Raw genomic sequence first — 15639 nt, 5'->3', positions numbered from 1 at the left:
CTAGGTGAAACCACCTCAAAGAATAGAGGCCTTTCTGCTGGTGATTTGTAGCTGCAGGAGCTATCCTTCTTCCATGTCTGAGATTGTCATTGTTCACAGGTTGCTGATTCTTCCTTAATCATTAAGTGTTATTTGGTGACAAATTATTCTAGTCAGCTGATCATCTTCCATTACTCTTCTGCGATTAATATGCTCAGTCAGTTCAATCTTTGATGTGGTTATTATTTCACATTCCCAGTCAATAATGGCACTGAGAAGTCACTCAGTTCAAGTGACTAAAGAGTCACCTTTCTGTTGACCCTATGGTAAGACATCTTGTCAATTAGTGACAAAACACTTACGTCATTCAGGAAGGTCGGTTAATACTGCAACCAAGCTTTCCTTCAGTCAGCATGTTTCAGTGTAGCCCGAGAAACCAAGTATCCTAGTTCCCAGTATTAACCGAACACTATCATATGGGACAGGCATCATCAGTATGAACTGAGCTAGCAGTGTTCGCTGAGTTCTCAGTATGAACTGAGCACCCAGTTCAAGCAAGGCATCAAAGTATCACCCGAGTGCATACTATCTGATGCAAGAGCATCTGACATCTTTTCTATTTACCCTAGAAGTATGATGCAAGGGCATCCTTGGTTCCTTAACTTTCCTAATCTTTTTAGAAAGTGGTTGTCGAGTGCCAATACAAGTCACTCTATTTAGTATTGACCCAACTATATTTCATATGCCGAGTTGGTCGATTTTGTCTATCAGCTAAGTGGAAGCCTTGATTTTTCTGCTAATTGTTCTTAAATCTCGTCGGTCTGGGTTTTAGTGTTGGGCAATAAGAATATCAATATTTGCTTCACCTTTTCTCTTTTGGAATTATCTAACCATTTGATGAAGCCTCTGGATTCGTCACATTGAAAGAAGAGGTCCCCATCATGTGCCTAGCCTGAATCTTGACAGGGTAATATTGGTGATACTGAAGATTGTAAATATATTGGCATTACCATTTTTTCAGAGTCTGAGTCAGGTGTCTTGTAGTAGTTGTATCTTTGGAGTCAAGAATATTATTTCTGAGTCCTGACTGAAGACATTATACATTTGGTGGTTTCATTGCCCACTAATTTCAGTCGAATTGGAGATACAAAGAAAGTTTTCAGGATAATAAGTACATTGTTATCACTGAAGGTGTTTCGGGATGAGAACTGTTTCTTTCTCTAGCATGGATTTCATGTTGCTGGGAAATCTGTAGATGCAAATTGAAAAGTTGGAGATCAGATAGAAGCCGTCTATGGAGCCATCTGGCTCTGATCGCTGCATCAGTCCTGGTGATTGCAAATTGAGATTCTGGCCACCTCACCTGCAGATTGAGGAACTATATGTATCTGGATTACATTGCTAAGTTTGTCAAATTACTGGAAGGGAAATCTTCAGCAGTTTGTATCCACAGTCTTCTTTCTGTAGCCACATCACTTCCCTTCACCAGTTAGTCTCCACAGTCTTCTTTCTGTAGCAGCATCACTTGTTTGTAGCAAATCCCATGGACAGTTAACAGGAGGCATCCCCATATCATGTCTGCAATATTTGAGAGCCAGTTCTGAGTTGGATGGTTACTCCAAGGGATAAGCTGCTTGATATAGATTGAAATCAACCTGATAGACCTAATATTTGTTTATGGGTATATTGTGGAGCCTTGATTATTCAATGGATTCTTCCTGAAGGTTCATTCGTCAATATAGAGTTTGTCTGGGATAAGCAGATTGTCTCATGCAGAGAAAATTGTTTTTCTTGAGTTGGCATTAACCAGTGAAAGCAAGCGTGATTGCGATACGGTAGCTTCTACATATTTTGTCTCAGTTTGTAGGATTTTACATTTCTGTTGGAAGAGGTCATGATTTTCTGCAGCAGAGAGGCGTGTCGGACTTCATTGGCAAAGGGCTTGTAATGACCAATGGGGATATTCTCCACATGTTAATTGACTCTCCATTGCTAGCTGGATCTATTGGGATGACTACAAATGATTAGCTGAGAACCGTAACTATTAAAATTTGAGAGATAAGTATCAGCACTATTGAAGAATTTAGATTATCTCTTGAATTAAGATTCCTAATTTTTTTTCTCTTCTAAACTAAGTATTACCTGTCAGTAACCACATCTTCAGAACTTGTATAATTTGTGTCTGGATTAGCTTAGTTGCATGTATCTATATGATTAACTTATAGGTAACAATTTTTTTCTATCGCAGCCGTCCCAAAGAGATAGGGCATTGGGCAAGAGAATGTATTGCCATGGAGATGTTTTTTGAAGACTGCTATGACAACTGCTACAATGGTGGTCAGTATGGTGAAAGAGACTGTGGTGCTGATAGTCATGATGAATTTTAGAGTGCTTGTTATGCAATAAATGAGGATATGATAGTGATACTTCTATTGGTAGGGGGAAGTGACTGCTATGTCTGTTGTGGCCCTGCATATTATATAGAGAAAGACCAGTACCCTATGACTTTCCAAGCCATGGACATCCAGCTTATGATGATCATTATGAATGACTGAATGGTCATGTAGGTATTTCAAATATGATACTGGCCAGCAATAACAAAATGGTGTTGCTGCCCATGAATGAGCCTGTGTATGGGACTAAGAGGAAGTCTCAAGTTCGGAATTATTTATAGCACAATGAAGGCATGGCCTTCAGCATCTTGCCCTGTTATGTGTTGATATATTCTCTACCCTAGAAGAGATGTGCTAGGGGAGCGAGTTTGGAGGATTTAACTTTATGCCCAAGCCTCTTCCTACTTATTATAAGATGCAGTGTACTCGAGACAAGACGAATAAGCCGAAGAGGGAGGATTTCTTTAGGCATAAGAAAATTCAAAGGAAGCCTGAGCAGCAGAGGGAGAATGCAAATTCCTTTGCAGAGGATCAGCAAGCTTGTGAAGCAGTGTGGCTTCAGAAGCTCCTTGATTGGTCAGACATGGGAGCCAACTGTAATTTATTGTAATGATCAAAGTTGTGCAAATGTTTCCCTTGTTCAGAGGAAATCTCAGCACCAGTTGTTATTTAATGCATATTTCCACTTTATGATAGATTCTTGCATTGTACATGGGTACCTAAAATGGCCTAGTAGTTGACATCCATCTTACATTGTGAGTTTATGTGCATTCTCCTAAGTTTTACTTAAGGGAGTGTTGGATTAAGTAAATATTCACTAATCACACTTTATTCAAGCTTACTTTGCGTAACAATTGGCTTATGAGACACCTACGAGTTTGTACCTTATTTGCACATGGTGTGGAAGAAATTCCACTTTAGATGGTGATAGTGTTGGAATTATAGATGGAGTAACTGAGAGGGGTGGGGGGGTGAATCAGTTACCACAAAAACAAATCCACAGATCCCTTAGATGTCTTAAAGATCTATTTACTGTTGATACTCGGTAAACACTGTAAGATTGTTGTAACTCGGTAGATTAACTAGTTACTAATCACCTAGCATTCATAATTATTAATATGCATGCAAAGGTTAAATAAAATCAACACAAGAGACACCAGATTTAACGTGGAAACCCAATATGGGAAAAATAATTGCAGATAAATATGGATTTATCTACGAAAACAAATCTAATATAGAGTCATTTTTTAGCCATAATTGTAAGCATTTTGTTATTGTGGGCATCTACATCGATTTTTCTATAAAAATGACCAAATGTGATCAATGAGTAGTTTGTTCATGGCATGTGTGTTGTTGAGAAGGAAGTGTAATTGAAGATGTTGCATATGTGCTATTAAGGCTTACAATAACAAAATTGACCATATGTAATACCATATTGCAATAATAATAAAAAGAATTAGATAAAAAGGAAAATTGCTAGTTGAATTCATGAACCAATTGTAGGAAAAAAAGGATGATTCATGATTTGTAAGGCTCCAACACAAAAACATCTGAATTAATCAGAGTAATTTGATGGAGTTCTATGGTGTTTAAACAATATATTCAACATTTCAAACATCTATGCACGACCAAATTCTCCCATACTAGAAATTAAGAAAGCATTGGACAATATCACAAACACAATAGATAACAATATAAATACATAGATTGTTGGAGATTTCAACATTGACATAACATCGACTAGCAAAAGCACAAAAGCCTTAATAGCACATATGCAACATCTTCAATTACACTTCCTTCTCAACAACACACATGCCATGAACAAACCACTCATTGATCACATTTGGTCAACTATAACGTAAGCCTTACATATGTGTTAGGATGTTAATACTTTCTCTTAAGGCTTATAATAATGAAGTGTCATTGAAGATGTTGCATATGTGCTATTACCGTCCATGTAGATGCCCACAATAACAAAATGCTTGCAATTATGTAGATGCCCAAGAGAAATTAACCTATAATGCCATTAACTTTGCTATAAAAAAATGGATCTCAAATAACCAAAGTACAAAATACCATAATATGACCATAGAACATAATCACAAGACAAGAAGAATAGAACAAATACAAAAGGCTCATCCAGCATTAGCATCCAATTGTCGGATCTCAATGGTATAAGAAACACTACCACCTGACCTCATGGAACCTAAATGGTCCACTCCCACCGTACTGAGAAGATAATCCCCAAGTCCCAAATAAGAATCCAAAAGTCGTAACAAGAATCTAGGTCAAGGAATCTTGATAGCAATCTATCTCAAAGGTACCAAGTACACAAGTAACATCTAATCCCAGAGGCAACAAAGACACGTAAGAAACCTAATATACATGTAGGCAAGTGTCATCACATGAGTCAACTCTAAGGTTACCCTGGCAGTCTCTCTGGTCTCTAACTCCCTCGTGACTCTATGCGGAATCAGTATCATTTCTTACAGACAAGGCATACTAACGAAGCAAGGTCACAACCAAGCATCTTCTCTACTCTCATTCTAGTTTGCACTAGCACTTGAGACATGGGCGAGGTAATACATTGACTCTTGTTAACTCATTTTAACTCCATTGTTGTCATTTATTAATACAACTTACAATGGGTTACCCAAGCAACCTCTTTAGGGCTACGACCTCCATTGCAAGCCACTTCCCAGCATACACATAAATAACCTACTCTAAGCTCATAAAAAGTATATATCATAAAATCACAATATTCACCTCAATCATCTACAAGCAACTAGAAAGCACCAATAGATAACAAATTGAAACCTCATAGGTTACACCAAGAAAATAATAATACATGAGCTTACAAAACAGAACTCGATCTCATCACAAAACACGTAAATATAACAGATTGTTTAGGAATGAAACAATCGTGATAAAACAACATTAACATAGTAGCATCATAAAACTATCACTTCCCAAGCCTCTAGTAAACAATCTTGTTTGACCAGACTGCTAGGTTTCCCCAAAAAAATATCATAAGATAAAACATGACATTTCAACATACATTTAAAACAAGTGTGTGTGTGTAATTATACTATTTACAATTTCTCTCATAATATTTAAATATTCAGAACTAGATGATTACATAGTTAACTATAACTCTTCTTAAAATATAACTACGTCACAAATATATAATTATTAACTTATAGCTCCACTTGCATTAATAAATATATAACAAGTTATAAGTCACTCATAGTTTGTGAAAAGAATTGATATTAAAAACCCACTTATAAGAAAATAAGTAGTGTGTATTTATTTAATTTTTAAAATAAATAAATATCATTTTTTTAAATCTAAAATTAATAATTAATCTTTAAAAAAAAATTAATATATTTAAAATAAATCTGAAAATTAAATTATATTTTTATAAAATAAAAATAAATATGTAATTAGTATTTTTGCATGTCTTTGATCTCTCAAATCATGCAACCATAATATACTTAGTTTACCATATTTAGTATATTTGTTTTGACGTGTATGTATGAGTTTAGCCACAACATGTTTTCCTCTCAATTAATCTTTTACTTTTTCAAAAAAAATTGCGATTAAATTATTTTAGATGTAAGAAGAATATTTATCTTTATTTAGAAACTTCTTGATAATCACATGACCAATTTAAAGCTCAAACCATAACTGTTGAATTTGTTGTTTTCTTCCAATTTTCTATAATCAGTTTTTCCCTACACTGGAAAGGGTTTTAAAATAATACAGTCATAATAATTTACTAATTTTTTCTAGAGTTTTTAGCCACATCTTCTTGATTAATAAGTTTTCCTTTTAAGAATCTACAACATAATTCTTTATCTGAAAATTAAAAACAATAAATTAATAACCATTATGCAAGCACTTAGGAAGAAACAAAGTAGACAAATATTTCAATAATATTCTACAATGGGTTTTCAAACATTACCTCAAAACAATAGCTAAAATCTTAGACGATCTGTGAATGCATGCAAATCCAAACCCTCTAAAACTTTTAACAATTTTTTTTGCTCCAATTCCAAATTTTGCTCCCTAAAATCTATGTGTAGGAATGAGCTCAAATCTCTGCAAATCCTAACCCTCCAAAACTTTCAACAATTCTTTTACTTCAATTCCAAATTTTGCTCCCTAAAATCTTTGTGTAGGAATGGGCTCAAATCTCTTAATAAAGAGTTTAACTCTACCTAGGGTTTTTGATTTTTAACATGCAAAGGTCTCTCTTTAAAATAAAACTTTTATTATTTTCATTTATTTAATTCACTTGTGCATTTTTTTCCCTTTAATTAGAATAAAATTTATTTAAATTATTCTCACTTCATATTTTTTATAAGAAAGACATTTTTAGAAAACATATTTATTAATTTAACTAATAATATTATTTAAAGTCCATTATTTAAATGCAACTTCTAAATTTATTATTATTATATTAAATAAATATAATTGCGCCAAATTTAGTCTTTTAATTAAATCTTTAAATTTATTATTTCATTTAATTAATTTCTCAATTAATGAAATATAATAAAATTAATTTTCCTTTTTAAATTATTGTTTAATTAAATCACTTAATAATCTCTTTGGTTGATTTAATTATACTTGAAAATCACAACGTACCCACAAACTCAATAAGATAAAACTTGACTTAAAAGACAAAGTACAAATCAAACTCAAACATTAAAATCTTGAATTCACGTCACTTTGACGAATTTGGAAAGCTGAAGAAGTTCGATACTTTTCCTTTATTTTGGGACTGTTAGGCTCGGGTTTAGGATTTAGACTTGAGAACTACCTCCCCTCTTTTACCATTAAGTTACTACGATACAACACACTCATCCTAGCAATTCAGGAAAGTTGATGTCCAGTACCTACAATCTACATAAAAGTCAAACATGTACATATATATATATAAGCGCTAAATAGGCAATGGTGGAGAGTGGTACATCATGTAGATCTTGACTAGCAGGTGACTATAACCCCCTCCCTCAACTACATTAGATATGTCAAACATAAAGTAAAACATACATGTACACCATACACATGCAAGTATGAGGTAAATAACCATAAACCATATATAAATCATCCATATAATTGTCATCATGAAAGCAACTAAAATCACTATATAAAGTATGCAAAACATCATCATCAAAAAAATAGTCGTTAACACATCAAATATATGAGTATAGAATAGCTCATCAAATATATAATCAAAACATTTAAATAGTATCAACCAAATCAAGTAACCAAGTACCACTAACTCAAATCATGAAACCATGAAAATTGGCCTAAAAGAATTCAGCAATATAACAAAAAGCAAACTAGGGTTAAGCATTACAGATAGATTGAATTGATTTATTTGGATTGATTTATAATGTAGATGTGTATTCTTATATAGGAAAGACAATGAGAGATAGTGATAAGGATTAGATAATTTACCACCCACACAAGGTGGAATTGCATGTCCACCAAAGCTAGAAAATCCTCCGTTATGGAATGAAGTGTGTGCAACATAATAAAGATGGATCTCACACATAAAGTGGAATGTGATAATAACTATCTGTTGGATACAATTGTTCAATTGTGTGTTGTCTTTGATGTTACACAAATGTCATATCAGTCATAAGACAGAGTCTACCAAGCTCAGATGGTCAGCAAGGCAAAAGACAGAGTCTACCGAGCTCAGTTGGTCAGCAAGGCAAAAGACAGAGTCTACCGAGCTCAGAAGGTTAGTAAAGAAGGTTTACAGTGTCTACCAAGTAGACAGTTGTTACCGAGCTTCCAAGGTTAAACAAGGAAATTTAGTTCTTACCGAGCTCACTCGGTCATCAAGAGAAAATAGTGCAGAAAACAGTTCTAACCGAGCTTTCATGGATAGTGAAGGAAATCTAGTTCTTACCGAGTTAACTCGACAGCCAAAGGATTTTGCAACTTTTTTCAGTGTTAACCGAGTTAAGACGGTTAACTCAGGAAATTATTTCTGGAGGCAGTATTTACCAAGTAGGGTCGGCCAGTGAAGGATTCCATTATTTTGTGAAATAAAGTTTATTTGTTTAATGTAATATTTGTAGCCGACTGATATATGATTTATTGGTAAATGTAACTTGTGAATGATCTGACTTGATAATCTGAATGGTATATATAAGAGGTCAAGTTACGAATTCTAAGTGTGTGATGGGTGTGAATGAGAAAGAAGGACTAAGAACGAATTTTGAAAGATGATCAGAGATCATTGAAGAGCAGCAAAGCTATATTTGATCGAAAAGGATCTAAAAGTGTAGAATGAAGATCTGTTATCAGCAAATTTAGTTGCATCTTATTTAGGTCATTCATTGTTACATTCTAACCATTGTAGCAGTGATTTCAAATCTCTTAACAAAGTTGGTTTAACATCCATTTAGTAAATCCTCTAACAAGGTGGCAGTTCAGTTGAATTGTTCTAAAGACCTCTAACAAGGCCACTCCTAATAGGGTGATTAAATCCTCTAACAGGGTCACACCTAACAGTGTGTATTATAACCTTTAACAGGGTTGGCTCCTAACAGGGCTCACTTCAGAAGAGTGAAAATTGGTAGCTAGTTACTTGGTGGTTTTTCCCATATTGGGTTTCCACGTTAAATCTGGTGTCTCTTGTGTTGATTTTATTTAACCTTTGCATGCATATTAATAATTATGAATGCTAGATGATTAGTAACTAGTTAATCTATCGAGTTACAGCAATCTTACAGTGTTTACCGAGTATCAACAGTAAATAGATCTTTAAGACATCTAAGGGATCTGTGGATTTGTTTTTCTGGTAATTGATTCACGCACCCCCCCCCACCCACCCCTCTCAGTTACTCCATCTATAATTCCAACACTATCACCATCTAAAGTGGAATTTCTTCCACACCATGTGCAAATAAGGTACAAACTATAGGTGTCTCATAAGCCAATTGTTACGCAAAGTAAGCTTGAATAAAGTGTGATTAGTGAATATTTACTTAATCCAACACTCCCTTAAGTAAAACTTAGGATCAGCAAGCTTGTGAAGCAGTGTGGCTTCAGAAGCTCCTTGATTGGTTAGACATGGGAGCCAACTGTTATTTATTGTGATGACCAAAGTTGTGCAAATGTTTCCCTTGTTCAGAGGAAATCTCAGCACCAATTGTTTAATGCATATTTCTGTATAAGGGAGAAATATGAGGTGAAAGCCCTTGTATATGATAAAAAAGCATATTCTCTGAGAGGGAGAAATATGAGGTCAAAACCCTTGTATATGATAGAAATGCATATTTCTCGGAGAGGGAGAAATATGAGGTGAAAGCCCCTGCATATGATAAAAATGCATATTTCCTAAGAAGGAGAATTATGAAGTGAATCCCTTGATTGATGTGTTCTTTCCACACATGGGAGTAGCCATGGTGGACATCATGTTGAGAGTTTCCATGACAACATCATGTTAAGTGATTCTGTGATGGGCACTTGTGTACATGCTTCTTTCCACACATGTGAGTAGCCATGGTGGACAGGAGTAGCCATGGTGGGCGTCATGTTGAGAGTTTCCATGACAACATCACGTTGAGTGATTCTGTGAAGGGTACTTGTTTACATGCTTCTTTCCACACATGGTGTTAGCCATGATGGACATCTTGTTGAGATATTCCATGATGACATCACACTAAGTGATTATGTGATAAAAGCTTGTATGTTACTTTCCATACATGAGAGTAGCCATGGTGGGCATCATGGTGAGTGAGTCACTGACATCATCACATTGAGAGAATTCGTGATGTATTTTTTGTTTTCTCACAAATAGATGCAGTCATTGTAAGTGTCACATTAGGAGATTCCATGACGAGTATTTGAAAAGATATCTCCCTTGCTAAGAGGGAGCATTGGCAATTTGTAGCTGCAGGAGTTGCATTTCTTCCATGTCTAAGATCGCCATTGTTTGCAAGTTGTTGATTCTTCTTAACCATGTCATGGGTGATATTATTTAGTGACAATTATTCTAGTCAGCTAGTCGTCTTTCATTTACTCTTCTGCGATTGTTATGCTCCATCAATTCAATCTTTTGAGGCACTTATTGTTATTTCATATTCCCATTCAATAATGGAATTGAAAAGTCAATCAGTTCAAGGGACTGAAGAGTCACCTTTCCTAAATAAAGGAAGTTGTTTATGTGCCACAACAACTTAGCACATGAAGAGTCAATTGTTTTGTGGAACAGGTATGAGGAGTCTTAAGCGGTACTTGATTTGTATGTTCGGCATCAATTATATTGAAATTCTTGTTCTAAAATAGTTGTCAGTCATCCTGCATGATTTACATTGGAGAGCTCTGTAGACATTCAGTGAAGAGATTGTTGTTTCATCTGTGGTTATTACGTGTGCTTTTTGTGATGCTTATTGTGCGTATAGCATTGAGGATTGTTATCAAAGTATTCTATGTTCAATATATGTCATATAGGTTCTATATTATTGTAAAGAGCATTTTACATATGGGTTGTTAAGTGCTAACAATCTCAGTAAACGATCTATTACTGGTTCAGCTTGTGAGTTGTATTCAAACCAAAGTAACGAGAATCAGAATCGGCAAGGCCGAATTGAATCATGAATCGGTCATGAATCGACAAATTTGAAAAAACCCTTTAAATTTAGAGATTTTAACAATTTACAATTTATTTCATCTACCCTTTACCGAAAATAACTTAAACACACTATAACATCATCAAATAGAAATTAAAACTTAACATACATAAACATGGAACATAAAATCCATCACATACATAACTATGTTATGTAAAATACTAAAATGTAAATTGTAGACTAGCTGAAGTAAATAGAAATCATATGATCATAATGATTCAAATCATAGAATGTATGTAAGATGAAGATCCATAAGACATCAAATCATAAATGTATGTAAGAATCTAAGATGAAGATCCATGAAACATATGTCTATCAATATCAATATTTGTAAACAAAATGAAAAAACAAGGCTCCAGCTCAAGCCTCATCATCATCCTCAAGCTTGGTCACAGCGTCAACCTTAGCCTCTGAGTATCCAGTCTACCTACTAGAAAGGCATCTAAGGTAGGTCCTACAAGACCGCCGAGCCATATCCCCCGCATGTATGATGGGCTCACGAACATCGCTACGGCTCGCATCTATGCATGCGCGTGTGCATCAACCAGTGCCTAAACGTGCTCTAGCTACCTCCTCTGCCATGGCCATAGTCTCAACCTCTATATCCACCTGGTCAACCCACGCATGGCCTTCCTCAGTGAAGACTACACAACCCCTGTGAGCCACTCTGATTTTGGATCAATCTCCTCCAAAATGATCGGAGAGGAGTCATAGCCCAAAATCTGTCTGATCCTAAGACGAAGGTTGTAATAAACAAAGACAAGATCATTCAACCTCTGCATAGTCAACCTATTTCTCCTCTTCGAGTGGATGTGTTCGAACATGGACCAACTGCACTCACATCCAGAAGCTTGCTTGGCTGACTCAAAATACAGATGGCAATTTTTTGAAGTTTTGGGGTTGTGGGCTCAAACATTTGCAACCATCTATCTGAAATAAGGGAAAACAAATATAATTAATCTCATTTACAACTTTAAAATTACATAGTTAACAATTAAAATTTAAAATGCATAACATATAAGTCATAAACTCTAGATTCATGAATATATTATTTAATTTTTACCTGGTTGTATTGTTGCCCAAGCATCTATGGCCATACTGCCAGAGAAAAGTGGCGCTTCTTTATTATTGAACTTGTCGAGCTCAATGATTGCAACTACGCTATCCTCATCACTACTCAACCTCTAGATCATTGTATATAAGCCGGTGAGAACCTCCTCATCTGCCTTGAAGTTAGGACCGAAACGAAATGTCGGATTCAAAAAGTAAGTTGCTGCATGGATGGGTCGGTGGAGCTGATTCAACCATCTCCTATCAATGATATCCCAAATAGGGGCATACTTCTCCTGCACTCTTGCATATTGGGCTCTAAAGGTCTCCTTGGCCCTATCCATGCCCTCATATGTAGCCCATAGAGGGCTTCTCCCCATCAGCAGTTCATATGAGAGATACAAGGGGCTCAGTGACGTACATATAAAGTAAAACGAAAATTTGAGTCAAAACTTAAATATAAAATAATATAACTTAAAGTAAAACTAAATCATTAAACAATTAAATATTAAATATTAAATACTAAATAGTAAACTGTAAAATACTAAATGCTAAATTACAATAAATTTACCTTAAGGATTTCTCTAGCAGGTTTCCAAAAACCATCATCATCAAATATGCAATTCACCACATCTACCCCTACAGTGGTCATAGCATAGGAAGATGAAATCCACTCCCGCCCAACAAACATGCTCCTCAAATCGTCCCTTGATGTCAACAAGGACTGCAGTGTGATGAAATTCGAGGCAAACCTCACAATGCCTGGACGAGCTAACTCCTTGCCTCCTGTGTACTTCCTCATTGTGCTAAGGACAAATGAATGATTATAAATAAACTTGCATATATTTTTTGGCCTTTTGACACATGACTTGACCCACTCAAGCTTGCCAATTTCCTCCAACATGAGATCAATGCAGTGTGCCGCACAAGGGGACCAAAATATGGTCAGGTGCCTCTCCATCAAAAGTTTACCTACAACAATTTCAAGTTAATTAGAAATTCAAACATGTTAGAACTGAGAAAACTTAGAATTAGAAAAAGTTCAAAATTCAAATAAATTTATTTTCAACACTTGAAAAGTTAAAACTTTACCTGCAGCAACATAACTTGCTGCATTATCTGTCACCACCTGCACCACATGTTGTTCCCCCACCTCTGCTATGACTTCCTCAATAACCTCACATAAGTATGTGGCGTTTTTTATATGAGCGGAAGCATCACTAGATTTGAGAAACATGGTATATACTACAAAACAACGAATTATAATGGATCATAAACAAATTAGCAATCAACAAATCAAAATTTGAAATATTCAATTACGACTCACAATTATGTATGTAGGAAAATACAATGATCAATCACCTCCACAAGATACAAGAAAATTGAAAAGTGTTCTATTCCTCCTATCTGTCCAACCATCAGTCATGATGGTGCAACCCTTTTCGATACACTCTTTTCGATTCTCCTCAAGCTCAACTCTCATATCCTCTACCATATCATCCAAGAGGTATCCACTCAACTCAACCTCAGTTAGGGCTTTAAACCCCAAACCACAAATAGCAACTGCATCTATCATGTTTTGCCAATAAGGAGCCCTGTCACAAATAGATAATGATTAGAAATTTAGATGTCAAAGACTCAAATCATTATGTAAGTTTGTAAAGCGAATCTATGATTAGTCAATGAATCATAAAACAAGTAGATATAATTAAAGTTTTACTTTTAGTTTGAAGTTTAACCTTAAAGAAAACAAAGAAAAAAGAATCAATTACCTACCTGCAACAAATGGAATGTTGCAAAAGTACCAAAATTTGCAAATCTCTTTTCTGGCAGCATCATGAATCTCCTTGTTCAAACCCATGCCCTCAAGCATGGGTTGGAAGCTAGGAGAAGTGCGGGGCACAAAGTAACCATCCATTCTGTTTTTCCGCACTCTAGACAGTAATAGGTTGGAGTTGGACTCGATCTCAGTACAAGACCGACCAGCACTACACTCGCATGAGCACTAGAACTAGGACGAAAACGAGGCCTAGAAGAACCCTCTCCAACACAACCTACGGATGCGGAAGCTAATGCAGATGTAGATGCGACTATGGGAGCATGGGAGCCAATAGCCCTTAACCCTTCAAGTTGCATTTTCTTATTCAATTTGTCTTGTTCAATTTTTTCTAATGCAACTAAACAAGTGCGTTTTGCCTCAACAATTTGTTGAGTGCAAATTGTAACATCATGTCTAGGTATAGCAGCAATGTGGCATTTCAATCTATAAATACCTCCACTATTTATTTCTTTACAAAACATACATTTCGTTTGAAATTTGGTTCTTCCAGAAAAATCTTCATTATATTTTCAACATTCATCTTTTTTACCCATTGCGGAAAATGAAAGCAAAGGGCTGCTGCAATAAAAAAAATCATGTAAAATATCAAAGTTTGAAACTAATAAACAAAAGCTACAAAACAACAAACTCCAATTTGCAATTTAGTAAAACAAAAAAACATTCAAGATTTTCAAATGAAAATTAAAAAAATTTAACAAATAATGCATAATAAACTAACATGCAAAAAAAAATCAGCACTTACCTCTTGCAAATGAGTTGAAGAGTGTTGATATTAACTCCTTAATGCTCCCAATGCAATTTATGGCCTCCCCAGATGAACTTCTGATCTCTTTGGTGCTCTTCCTTCTTGCCGGTTGGAAACCTGTGGTTTTTCTTTTTTCTTCTTCTCTCACTTTTCCTCTCTTCTACTCATGCTTAACAATTAGAAGGCCTTTTAGGGTTAAAACAAAGAGGAAATGCTTAAAAAAAAAGAATAAAAATATGTATTTTTTTAAAAAAATTCAATGCAACTTTATGGGCTGCCAGGCTGATTCACGAGGCGGATTCAAGTGATTTTTGCCATGCCAATTCAATCGATTCATGCCAAAAAATCGCATTTTCTTATTCACGAGGCAGAAAAAATCGCCTAGGTTGAATCGAATCACGATTCACGCAATTTTCTAGTGATTCTCGGAACTATGATTCAAACTGTAATTTTTATTCAATTGAGTATATTCTTGGTGTGGTTGGGTTTTCCACTTCAAGTTGGAGGGTTTCCTAGGGTATCTCTATGTATTGTGTTCTATTGTGTTATTTATTCTGTGTATTGTGCTCTTTCTTCTATAAAATCAATAATTTTGTCCTCTGCTCTTGCATAGATTGGCATTTAAGTTTTAGCCTTTTGAACTTCAAAGGGTTCTCATCCTTGAGAGAAGAAACAACTGAAAACAAATGCTCAAGCTAATGAATAAAAGTACTTTGTATTTCATGAATTGGATGATCTCCTTTTGAGTCATTACCTCTCTTTTAAAAACTCCTTTTTGGTGCCCGATCCCTTCTCTCTCTAAAATTGATTACTTAAAAATATTTTAATAATATGTTACAAAATCCCTTATTGCATCTAGTGCAAGAGCACCTAGGGTAAGGTCAAACCCTAAGTCTAATTTTTGGTTTGTAGATGGTCTAACCAACCATTGGGATAATAAGGACTAGTGATAAAGTCTCAAGGTGTGCTTAGGAG

At 35.2% G+C, this 15639-nt stretch overlaps 2 protein-coding genes across 4 annotated transcripts in view; both read right to left on the bottom strand.

Moving 5' to 3' along the window:
- The window catches only part of LOC149577531 (defensin-like protein), a 250124-nt gene that overhangs the window by 124026 nt on the left and 110459 nt on the right, over positions 1-15639 (bottom strand). The gene's annotated exons all lie outside the window — the stretch shown is intronic.
- On the bottom strand, positions 12524-13319 carry LOC149577534 (uncharacterized). The gene is made up of 2 exons (XM_089788862.1): positions 13172-13319; positions 12524-13051 (listed from the first exon to the last, which is right to left on the bottom strand). The coding sequence occupies exons 1-2, from the start codon at positions 13314-13316 to the stop codon at positions 12636-12638; spliced, it is 561 nt and encodes a 186-aa protein (XP_089644988.1). The 5' UTR covers positions 13317-13319; the 3' UTR covers positions 12524-12635.

The sequence above is a fragment of the Cupressus sempervirens genome, chromosome 1 (genome assembly GCF_028749045.1).
Source record: "Cupressus sempervirens isolate cs-2001-9-10 chromosome 1, ASM2874904v1, whole genome shotgun sequence".
NCBI lineage: Eukaryota > Viridiplantae > Streptophyta > Pinopsida > Cupressales > Cupressaceae > Cupressus > Cupressus sempervirens.
Note: the sequence above shows the minus strand (reverse complement) of the source record. Positions and strands in the feature narration are given on the sequence as shown.